Source organism: Acomys russatus, chromosome 16 (genome assembly GCF_903995435.1).
Source record: "Acomys russatus chromosome 16, mAcoRus1.1, whole genome shotgun sequence".
NCBI classification, from domain to species: Eukaryota; Metazoa; Chordata; class Mammalia; order Rodentia; family Muridae; genus Acomys; species Acomys russatus.
In genome coordinates, this window is record NC_067152.1 from 29,319,715 (window position 1) to 29,332,047 (window position 12,333).

The 12,333-nt window shown below is 52.9% G+C and overlaps 1 protein-coding gene across 1 annotated transcript; it reads right to left on the reverse strand.

Moving 5' to 3' along the window:
• Nucleotides 1-723: 723 nt before the first annotated feature.
• Dcakd (dephospho-CoA kinase domain containing) lies at nt 724-7,448 on the reverse strand. Its single transcript, XM_051158807.1, has 4 exons — nt 7,289-7,448; nt 6,762-6,965; nt 3,883-3,970; nt 724-1,411 (listed from the first exon to the last, which is right to left on the reverse strand). The coding sequence occupies exons 1-4, from the start codon at nt 7,398-7,400 to the stop codon at nt 1,120-1,122; spliced, it is 696 nt and encodes a 231-aa protein (XP_051014764.1). The 5' UTR covers nt 7,401-7,448; the 3' UTR covers nt 724-1,119.
• Between the last annotated feature and the right edge of the window lie 4,885 nt (nt 7,449-12,333).

The window sequence follows — 12,333 nt, forward strand, 5'->3', positions numbered from 1 at the left end:
AGAACGGCCACTGCTGCATTCACATTAGTCACACTCATTTTTGGCCTTAATAGGCTGCCAGGAACAAGCTCTACACATCAGCAGGTCTGCAGCGCGGGTAGGGAAGGCTGATGTCTGTCCTGGTCTAATTGGGTTGGGAAGAAAAAAGCCAGACCTGCGGGGTGAGTGGATGTGATCTGCCCGGCAGACAGCACCCTCCCAGGGCTGCACAGGACTGGCTGGCGTCCTCTGTGTAAGCCTCCCTAGCGTGAGCAGCGGCCAAGTGGAATCCAGTGGACATTTCAGACCAATTCGCTTTATTGAGCACCGGTGGACGCAGAGGCGAGCCAGCCCTGCCATCTAGAGGCGCACAGTCTAGGAGAAGCCAATCAGTCTCGTGCTGATTATTCTATCACAGGTCAAGATAACACATGGGAGGGTGATCTTGGAGCACCTGGGGCTGCTGGTGCCTGACCGGGACAAAGATGCCATGGGGGTGGGGGGTGGGGCATCTGGGGGAAGGCACAGATGTAAGATAGCATAGGGCCCGGGGAATGCCAAGAGTACAGGGCTCAGAGGCAGAGTGGTGGGAGGTAGTGGCCAAGTTGTGAGTAAAGCCTCACTAGCAGATGACCTCTCTAAAGGGCCCTGCCTCGGCCTAGCCACAGCATCCCCTGGAGGATTGACACTGCAACCCGGCAAGAGGCTTCCAGCCAGGGGACAGTTCTGTTGGAAGGAAAAGGCCTTCAGCCTAGAAGGGTTTGCTGTGGTCCACTATGGAGGTTGTGGCCGTGTTGGGGCAGATGCTCCAAGAAGGTTCAGGCCCAGGAAACTGTTGGCCACATAGCTTTAACTGTGGGGAGAGCCATGGAGACTGCTAACTGCTGTTTTCCTGCAGTCATGGATACTGTTCTGCCGGTGACACTAGGGGAGGGTGGGGCTCTAGGGAGGGCGGGAAGGGGTACCTACTGACAGGGGGCTTCTTTTTGCTCTCTGAGTCCCAGACTGGACACATTCCAGGGCCGGCCCAGCACAGGGGCCAGTCCCAGAGGCAGAGTGAGTGTAGTGTGGAGGCCATGGAACCTGACTTAGGCCTCCAAGGAAGAGGAGGCCCAAGACTTGCTGCCTTGGTGTGCCCAGCTACGGGGAAGGGAGAAGGTAACGGGTGAGCAGGTAGAGGAGGCTGGCAATGCCCGCGAGGCCCGTTAGGAACCCAAGCCTCAGCGGCAGGTACTCCATGGAGCGGTCCAGCTTGGCGTGCAGGAGGATGACCTGGCGTCTGGTGAGGCTCCACTCGCCTGAGTTGTCTAGGACGTGGTTGGCCATGCGGGCCTTGTCCTTCAGCGGCAGCTGGGCATTGATCCTTGCCTCTGCGTCCTCACGGTTCAGACTGTTCCGCTTCATCAGCCTCGCCAGCTGGGTATCACGGTCACTAAGGACAGGGCAAAAGTGTACGGTGGACCCCAGCCTCCCTCCCCATAGCAGGAGTGGGCAGCTGCTGAGGCTCAGCCTGGAACATAGGCCAGGACAGCATCTTCCTTAGGACGCTCCCTCCCCTGCCTGCAGCCACATGGGAGCCATGCTACCTGGCTGTGACAGGTCCCGTACAACAGAACCCCTAGCCCAGCCAACCACTTCAGACTCCTAACCAAAGCAAAAGGCCGCAGCAGGTGTTTTTCACCACCTATGTCTTTTTGCTTGCCCACTGGCCTGAGTTTTCCCTACTATAAAATGGGACGATTTTTTTTTTTTTTTTTTTAACCATTCCAGGCCTTTTATCTACAACCAGAGAAACAGAAAAAGCCAGACATATGTGGAGCTTCCTCTATGAAAATCAACCCTGCTGGGCAAGGTGGCACATACCTTGAATCCCAGCCCTCCAAAGGCAAAGGCAGGCAGATCTCTGTGAGTTCAAGACCAGCCTGGTCTACAAAGTGAGTCCAGGACAGCCAAAGCTACACAGAGAAACCGTTTTAAAAAAAAAAGAAAGAAAGAAAAAAAAAAAAAATCAAGCCACTAATAGAGTGTGCAGTGGGCAGAGAACACACTCAGCCTAACGCGAGGCACGCCTGTGGCTGGGAATCTACAGGGGAATGCAGCTGGCTGGCAGAAGCTTAGGAGCACACTCTCCCAGAGTGTGGCGCAGAACACAGCGCCTCCTGGAACGCAGGACTGTGACAGCCAGTGCTTGATTTTGTTTATGGCTGTGTTTTCTTTATTATTTCACAAATCAAGTTTTCTTAAAAATATTAAGGCTCACATTTAGGTATGATTACTCTGTAAGAAGTGCTCCATGAGGGCTCATAATAATCTAACCTTCTGGCTGGAGAGATGGCTCAGAGGTTAAGAGCACTGGCAGCTCTTTCAAAGGTCCTGAGTTCAATTCCCAGCAACCACATGATGACTCATAACCATCTATAACGTCATCTGATGCCCTCTTCTGGCCTCTTGGATACCTAGATACAATTTTTTTTTTTTTTCCGAGACAGGGTTTCTCTGTGTAGCCTTGACTGTCCTGGACTCACTTTGTAGACCAGGCTGGCCTCGAACTCACAGCGATCCGCCTGCCTCTGCCTTCCGAGTGCTGGGATTAAAGGCGTGTGCCACCACGTCCGGCCTTAGATACAATTTTTTAAGAGATTCATTTATTTTCTGAGTGTTTTTGTCTGCACGTATGTAAGGGCATCAATTGTACTTGGTGCCCACAGAAGCCAAAAGAATGTTGTGAGCCACCATCGAGACGCTGGGCACTGAACCTGGGTCCTCTGAACAGCAAGTGCTCTTAAATGCCGAGCCATTTCTCTAAGCCCTCAATTTTGTTATTAAAGCATGGGAAATCTGAGGGCTTCATAGGGCTCTCCCGGCCTCAGCTGGCACCGTCCACAAACAGAACAAAGAACGCAGGGAATGCAGAGAGGCTGGAGACACAACTTAGCTACTGGAGCACTTGCCCAACACGCTCAAGGCCCTGGATTCATCTTCATTGCCACAAAAAATAAAAACCAAACCAAACAAGGGAGAGCCTGAAGGCTTGCCGGGGAGGGACTGGCAGGATGTTAGTACCCCTGTCCCAGGGGATGCAGGCTGAGTCTGAAATGACAGCTCATGAGGGAGCTGGGGTAAGAGCAGGGTGGTGCTCAGGGCACTAAGCATTCCAGTGTGCTGAGAGCCTCCCACACATCAGTCCCTCGAGAACCACCTTGTGCTCAAAATACCTGCAGAATCAAGGCCCACCTATGTGTCTGCTATACTTGTGGGTGACATCTGGGAATCTCTGGGAAGCAGAAGACCCCTGCAGCCTCATCTACCCTGTCATCCGCAGGGACTGGGACTCATTTCTCTGGCAGCTCGATTCTCCTGTTTGCCAAACCTGGGTTCTGACTTGCTTCCTGTCCTGGGGGACTCTGAGAATAAAGCTCCTTCCTCAGGTGGCTTCTGACAGCTGCCTCCACACAGCACTCATGCACGGGTGCTACCAATGGACGATCTTGAACAAATTCTGCAACTGCCTCCACTTCCATTTCCCTCTAGAGCTCAGAAGTGTCCCTCTGCCATGAGAATTTCATGTTGAATGAAAGGAGCTGTTTGGGAAGTTGTGAAGTGCTCTAGGAGGAAGAAGGGAGCCAGTGAGTTACAGGGCGGCCAGAGGCAAAACCAGGTAGCCCAACCGGAGTGCCGCTAACAGCCAGCAGGGGGAGCCCTTCCCAAACACTAGAGAAGCCAGGGGCTCCTCTTGTCTCCTACCTGCCACAGGTGTGCATCAAGATCAGGAACAAAAGCTGATTTCTGTAAGCGTGGGCATCACTACCCCAACCCACTTTGTGCCTTGGCCACCCCATGGGAAAGGTGTAAAGGGACGTTTTCCAGGTATACCTTACCAGTCAGGCCAGGCCTCACACTTACCAGTACACCACCACGGTGTGCTTCATGTACTTGAGCAGCTTCTTGGTCTCAAACAGAAGGGGGATGTCCAGAATGACATAGCGATATCCTGGGGAGAGGACAGAAAACTCCCAAGCTCAAGTCTACAAGAACACCAGGAAGAAGAAGAAGAAGAAAAAAAAAAAAAAAAAAAAAAAAAGACCACCAGGAAGAATGCTTGCAACCAGCCCCTGCAATGGAGAGTGCCCAGCAGATGGGAGACTTTCCAAGGACAGACATACCCTGAGTGCCAGCCAGTTCCAATGCCATTCAGAGCAGAGTGCTGCAGAAAATAACTTCTGGCTGGCTGATCAGGGAAGACCTTGGAGAAGGGCTGGCATTTGCACTGGCTTGGAAAAGTGGAGAAGACACGAATACTTGGAATGAGAGGGTGGAAGCCAGGTGAGGACCAGCAGAACCCAAGGAGCTCAGAAATTCTGCTCAGCCCAGGCGGAGGCCTGCAGCAGTGCTCCGAAGGGGACCAGGTGGTCAGGGTCAGTCTTAATCTTCAACCAGAGGCAAGACACAGCCAGGGTTGTAGGACTCTGGGTAGTTTTTGGGAGATGCTGGGGTCTTTCTGCCCTATTTAATTTCATAATGGCTCAAAAACCCCAAAGGAAGCTGGCTGTGGTGGCACAGCCTTTAATCCCAGCACTTGGGAGGCAGGGGGAGGCGGATCACTGTGAGTTCGAGGCCAGTCTGGTCTACAAAGCAAGTCTAGGACAGCCAAGGCTACAAAGAGACCCTGTCTCGAAAAAACCAAAACCAAAAAACCCCAAAGGATTGGCTTGCTCCTGGAAGCCAGGACCAGACATGGCCCCCTTTTAAAGAGTCCCAGCCGGGTGTGGTGGCGCACGCCTTTAATCCCAGCACTCGGGAGGCAGAGGCAGGCGGATCCCTGTGAATTCGAGGCCAGCCTGGTCTACAAAGTGAGTCCAGGATGGCCAAGGCTACACAGAGAAACCCTGTCTCGAAAAACAAACAAACAAACAAAAAAAGAGTCCTACAGCTACTTCTGTGGCTCTCTGTGAGAGACCTATACTATCCCACAGCAGCGAGTTCATGCTAACTACAGGATCCCCTCAATGGAAAAAAGGCAGCAACAGCACTCCCACAGTGAGGCTGGTGAGAGGTGATGCCCTCACACAGCCTGAGTGGGCGCACTCCCACAATGAGGCTGGAGAGAGGTGATGCCCTCACACAGCCTGGGTGGGCGCACTCGAGAGCTCTGAGCACTCCAGCTGTTCCAGGGATTGGTGCCTCTCAGAGAGCCTGGCCCCAGAGAGCCTGGCCCCGGGCAGGCGGTGCCTCATTCCAGACACTTTGAACCACAGAACTGCACACCAGCTGCTGGGCTGACTGTTCAGGAAGCCTTAAGAGAAGCCTTGGTTGAGGGTGAGGGCCGCTGACACACCTTGGCTCATAGCACCTCACGTGACCACGGGTCCTTAAGAACCCTAATCTGTGTAATGAGTGGATGGAGCACCTGCTTCCCAGGGCGATGGGCAAGACTACAGAGCTGAGTGCATACAACCACTGAGCTAAGCGCTCCCTAAATGGCGGGTGTCAGTGCTATTGTCCCTGGGAGGAGGGATGCTGGCACTGAGCTCCTGTACTTCCCACCTCACCCTCTCCAGCTCCGAGGCACAGAAAAGACCAGATCCTCCTGGGCCTCTTATCTCCGCTTCCTACTCCGCTCCCCTCGCTCCCTCCCCTCTCACTGTCCTTTCTCCCAGGCCCTCCTGGGAGCTGGAAGCCAGCTCTTTGGTTCACCGGTAAAGGGCTATTCAGCTGTCACATCCCTCCTGCTTGATAAGCCCTGCAAACCGTGCTGACTCTATTAAGACATCCGCCTGCCTACGCAGAGACCTCCCCAACAGCTGGTGATCTTATCTGACGTTTGATTATACCAACTTTGACAGTTGTATTTGTTAAACTCATCAGGGAGAGGCTGGGGCTGTGGAAGCCACAGCTGTCGCCCCCATTTTTCACCTTATCGAACTGAAAAGAGCTTTCTGGCTTTTATTTAAGTAGTGGTGGTTGGGGAGGTGGGGGGGGAGGGCTGGGTAGATGACACAACCAGCATGCTTTGGAACTGGTGACATTATCCAGTGCTTAATTTCAGACGGGGGAAGCCACTGGTGCCTTGCAGCCCCGCACATGGACTCAGAGCTGGCCTCGGAGCAAATGTAAAGGGCAGGGCTGAAAGGCAGAAGGCTTTGCCAGGCAAGGGCGGGCGGGCGGGCGGGGGAGCAGGCACGGTGATGGACTGGCAGACACTGGAGGACAAAGGCAGAGTCCAGATTCTTCTTGGGAGGAAGAAAGATGACTTTGGCAAAGTGTCACGGGGGGGGGGGGGGGGGGCGCATTTACAAAGCAGCAGGTGCTAGGAGGCAGCTCTGGCCTTCCCAGCGCTTTAGGGACTGAGGGGCAGGCAGGATTGGGTCAACAGCATAGATGCTTATCATCATGGTCTTTCAGAGGGAAGTACTGACCAGAGGACAGTCCCTACTCTAGACACAAGAACCTAAGGCATGAAGAAAAAGGGGCCTGGCCATGGTTACAGTGGGAAAACTTGAAGAAACCAAAATGGGTCCCCATACTCTCCAGGAAATAGTCTCCACACTACAACTGACAGGGGATGGCCCCTAGGCCGCTAGGCCGCCTACTCAGAGATGCAGACTAGAGGCCATGTGTGCCAGAGGCCGGCGGACATCTCCTGGAGCAGCTTCTCCACCCTCCATCTCTCCTGCAGAGGGAGGGAAGTAGTGTGAACTCAGCACCTAGACAGGCGATTCCTCTACCTGGTCCAGCTGCAAACAGAGAAAGGCCCCGGCTGCGTGAGGAGCTGTCTGTCTCACCTCGAAGGAAGTACTTGAAGGTCTCTTTCATCATTTCCTTGCGGATCTCAGGGTGGGTGATAGAGTTGAGGAGCTGTCTGCGGTCGGGCTGGTTAAAGATCAGGTCTCCAAGGACCTTGCGGTCGATGTCACCATTCTCCAGCAAGACTTCAGTGCCAAAGGCCTCTACAATGCGCCGGTGGGCAGGGTACCCTGGCTGGACCACTGTGGTAAGAAGACAGTGGAGTGTGGGTCATTCCAGAGACTCCAGCAACCCAGAAGGCCCCCAGTGATTAGGGGCAAACTATGAGGGAGCCCAAGGCTGTCTCCTTCAAACTGAGGGGAGGAGCAGAGAACACAGAATCCCTCAAGCCAGGGGTGGAGTTTAGAGCTCAGTTTAGGAAGAAGGGACTCTTAGGGCAAATGAAGAATAAACAGAAGAGCCCACGGGGAAGGTGGCGCGGAGACAGGCAACGAACTCTGCAAGAAGATCAGAGGACGCTGGTAGACGGAGGGATGCACAGGACAATGGTCCCCTTCCAACTCACCGTGCCGGGCAATGACGTCTACATCGATCACAGCACAGCCCAGCTGTTGGAACACCTGGATGACGGAGCTCTTGCCTGAGGCAATGCCTCCTGTCAGGCCCACTAGGAACATCTTCCCAGGATGGAGAGAAGCCAGGCAGGGTAGGAGGTAGGAAGCACTGGGCGGTTGGCACACTCGCCAATCAGCTGCTCCACCAGGCTGGGGAACCTGTCAGCAAGAGACGCGCAGGCCTGGTCAGCACAGGGCCTGAGGGAAGGGAGGCATGAGGTTGGGTAGGGCCTAGCCCTGAGCGTAGGGCTGCTTCTGAGAATTAATTTCCAGGGTGTGTGTGTTGGTGCGGGCTGGACGTCAGGGCCTTGTGCATGCTAGGCTAGCTGTTCCAACAGCTCCATCCCCAGGGGCTCCCTAGTGTGTCCTTGCAGGTCTTGAACTCGCCACCTTTCTGTTCTGGGTTTCCAAGTACTTGGCATTAAATAAAGGTGTGTGTGTGTGTGTGTGTGTGTGTGTGTGTGTGTGTGTGTGTGTGTCTCTCTCTCTCTCTCTCTCTCTCTCTCTCTCTCTCTCTCTCTCTCTCTCTCTCTCTCTCTCTCTCTCTCTCTCCAGGCCCTTAGTAGGACTTGAAATCCATCAAAAGCACTTCTGTTTAACCTCAGAGTTACTGTCCTAATTACACTTTGCCTGGGCTCACATGGAAATGAGTTTGCCTCTCCTAAAGACACATCAGACAACAGGGGAAACAGCCACTGGATGTGGCCTGGAATATTAAGAAACCATGGGGCTGGGCGTGGTGGCGCACGCCTTTAATCCCAGCACTTGGGAGGCACAGGCTGGTGGATCGCTGAGTTCAAGGCCAGCCTGGTCTACAAAGTGAGTCCAGGACAGCCAAGGCTACACAGGGAGACCCTGTCTCAAGAAAACCAATTAAAACAAACAAACAAACAAAAGAAACCAATGTACAAGTTAATATCTGCCTAGCTCGTTCTCACATGAGTCAGGGGCACAGAGAGGCAAGTACCTACCACAGACTGCCCAGAGATTAAAGAACAGCACAATGGCCTGGCACAGTGGCTCATGTCTGAGTGGCCCAGCACTCAGGAGGCAGGCGGATTGCTGTGATTTTGAGTCCAGTCTGGTCTACAAAGTGAGTCCAGGACAGCCAGGACTACACAGTGAAACACTGTTTCAATAAACAGAAAAAGGGGGCTGGAGAGATGGCTCAGCCGTTAAGAGCAATGGCTGCTCTTCCAAAGGACTCAGGTTCACTTCCCAGCACCCACATGGCAGAGGTCAAGATGCTCAGGCCACAGTCTCTGTCACAGAGCTTCAGCTGAGCAGTCTGAGTGTCTCTTGTACAACTGAACCCTGCCCTTAACTCCTCTTTTGTTAAAAGGAAGACTCCCAGGGGTGACTTTTACTTTGTGCCATTCTCTTTATTGTTGTTGTTTTATTTTGCTTTTTCAAGACAAAGTTTCTCTGGTTAGCCATGGCTGTCCTGGCTTTGTAGACCAGGCTGGCCTTGAACTCACAGCGATCCGCCTGCCTCTGCCTCCCGAGTGCTGGGATTAAAGGCGTGTGCCGGCTCAGAATGTTTGATTTTAAATTGCTGTTTGAGTTGCTAACTTGAGTTTCACTATTGAAAAAATTATTAAATGAATTTGGACTTAGAACTAGGGCAGAATTTCCAACAATTTCTGAAATGGCCCTAAACGCACCGGGAGCATTTTATATAAAGAATTTCACGGGAAACTGTTCCCAGGATTGGTGCGCAGGAAACTCAAGTATCAGTCAACTCTGAAAGACACAGAAGATGACCCATGTCCTCTAACACCAAATATTCAACCCTGACTGAATTTAATTCTGGCTGGGTGTGTACTCCTCCCAGCACGTGGGAGGCAGGCGTAAGATGATTGCTGTAAGTTTGAGGCCAGCCTGGTGTACACAAGCAAGACTCTACCTCAAAAAAAGAGAAAAAATAAAATAAAGGGCTGGAGAGACGGTGCAGTGCTTTTGAGCACTGGCTGCTCTTGCAAAGGACCCAGGTTCAATTCCTAGCACCCACATGGTGGCTCAGCACCACCTGTAACTCCAGGGACCTGACTCCCTCTTCTGGCTCCTGCAGGCACCAGGAACATACCTGGTACACATACATATATGCAGACAAAACACTCACCCACCAAAACCCAAAAGTTAGTGGTTTATGGAAAAATAGTGCACCCACTGGCGTACAAATTTGTGTATTCCAACGAAGTGTTTTAAGCGCTCTTGTTTAGTGGCTGTGCTGGCCCTCAAAATAAAGATTTTTTTTTTTTTTTTTTTAGACAGTTGTCTCTGTGTCACCCTGGCTATCCTAGAACTTGCTCTGTAGACCAGGCTGGCAATGAGTCACCCAGAGATTTGCCTGCCTTTGGCTCCTGAGTGCTGGGATTAAAGGTGTGTGCCTCCCAATTTAAAATGAATTTCTTGGTGATTACCAATAATACCCATGTACCCAGAGTCCCATTAATGCTTTGGGTTAAAAAAAAAAAAAAAAAAAGTCCTGCTGTAAAGCAAGGAAGGTCTTTCCCTCTCTTCCTCAACAGTGGTCTGGAGTGGAGAGGTGGGGACATGACCAAAGCGGTAAGGGCCAGCTGCCACAACCACCAGTCACCTGTCAGACTCATCTAAAGGGACCTGGAAGACCAGCAGCCAAGCTGACCTCACCCCATCCGCAGGGAGCCGCCCACCCCTCCTGAGAATGGACGCAATCCGATCTCTGGGGACAGAGAAGCCCTGGCAATTCTCTCACTCTGCTTTCACAGCAGCAGGTAGTGAGGAGCAGAGGAAGGGAGCTGCCCAGGCTGGCTCTGAACTCCTGATCCCCCAGTGCTGGGATTGTCAACATGTGCACCATCCCCAGGGGCTGACTTCCTGATCCCGTTGGTTTGTTCCACAGAAAGGGAGGAAGGTGCTTACTTAAAGTGACCAAGACACAGATGTAAAACACAGCCTCCCTCGGCTACCCTTTTCAGGGCTAGGACTTCCATCTGCGGAAACAACCAGCCAGTTTGCCTTTAGCAGAGAGAGTGAGGGGACAGGGAACACAGCATGGGGAGGCTCTTGGCTGCTGGCTTGAAGAGGATGGCTAAGAACCAGCTGTTCCTGTCCAGCAAGCCCTGGGTGACTCACTCCCTCACCAGCTGTTGACTGAGCTCCTCTGTGCTTTGCAGCAATGCAACTCATAAAAGCCACAGGTCTTGCCCTGCTGAGACAGAGGGGAACAAATGAAAACAGCTGGGAGGAGCCAAGTGCAGGAGGGGAGCTCCGGCCTGGCCCAAAAGCCCCTTTGCACCCTAGGCAAGGCACAGATTAGGCCTTACCAGGAAAGGAGGCCCCTGTCCTTGCCCACAAAGCCCACCAGCTCTCCCAAGCACATGTGAACAAATGGCCACCCTAACAACCTATGTTGCCAATCAAGCCATTATTTTCCAGACTCTACCTCACAGTTATTCCTAAGCCAGGCCAAATCTCAGTCGGTCCTCTACAAAACCTTCAAAAAACTGTAGAACCCAGGCTGGACGCCAGCTCTGAACAAAAACCATCCAGGCTTGAAGCACCGGCTAAGGGGAAGGCTCCGGATACACAGAGAGGCATGGGCCCCTGCCTCTGAACCTGTGTGCCCTCAGGAAGACACAAAGCCTGAGTCAGAGTGGCAAGTGCTCTGCCAGTGACGAGTAGTGGAGCCCCAGAGGCCTTCTCTTTCCTGGGCTTTAGTCTCTACACCTGTCCACAAAGGGCCCAGCACAGGGTCAGAGCCAGAGGGAGACTGTGTCACCGACAATTTCTTCCTCTCCTGAAAGCAGTTGAAAATGCTCAGCTGGTAAATCAAAAAATGCCATGACCAACAGAGGCCTTGGTCTCTTGAAAAATTACATGTATTGTTCAGGAATGGTGGCTCGTACCTTCAATCCCAGCACTCAAGAGGCAGAGGCAAGAGTATCTTTGAGTTTGAGGCCAGCCTGGCCTGCATGGTGAGTTCTAGGACAACCAGAGCTACTTAGTGAAACCCTGTCTCACGTTACATGTACTATATCTGTGTGTTTGTGCAGAGGTCAGAGGACAGCGTGAAGGTTGGTTCTCTCCTACCATGTGGGGCCTGGGGAGGATCTCAAGACTGTCATGCTCAGCAGTAGGGACCTTCACCTGATGAGCCACCTTGCTGGCCTGTTCTCAGCGCTGGCTTGGCTGGAGGAAAGCTAAAGGTCCAGGAGGGAAACGGAAGCTAGTGCCAGGAATTCAAGCACGGGCTTCACCAGCCAAGGCAGGCCTGGCAGGAACGCAGGACTAGGATCCCAGAAGAGCCAAATCTAAAGCCTCTTCCCCGTCACACTACATGTCAGGGGAGAGGCGCAGGGACAAAGAAAAGGACAAGCAAAGACTTAAGAGACAGGAGCCTCCACTCTACTGTGCTCTGCAAACAGCAAGCTCTCACGAGATACTCCAATATGCCTTTCCACCGCTCCGCTAGGGCCCCAGGAGCCCAGGGAAGACAAAGCAAGGGCAGTTGGGAAGAATACTCTTGGAACTTCCTCTGATTTCTCTTCGGAAAAATGAGTGGACAGCCTCACACACCTCTAGCAAGGCTCACGCTGGCTTATGTGCACAGGCCTTGACACTAGACCCAAGAGTCTCCACGTAACTTTTGGAGCTTGGATCATGACTGCTGTTTAAAGCCTTCTCTGCCTCCCCTTCCGGCTACACACAGAGGTCTCTGGACTCCTTAGCCTATCCCTGGGCACGCTGCTTCTTCTTAAGGCCTCCACCCATCCTGTTGGATGCGTGCTGTCCAACTCTATCCTATACCCCGTTAACTGATCCTACCAGACAAACAAGCAGCTGACAGACTGGAGCACACAGCATGTGATGGTGCGAATAGGAATGGTACCAGGAACGAGGCGGGGAGGGGGGACTTGCTGTCTTAAGTCAGAGACAGGAGAGGTCTGAGCCAAGGCCACACGTTAGCCAGAGGCAAGTCACCAGGTCGCTAAGCTGCTCCCAATGAGCCCTG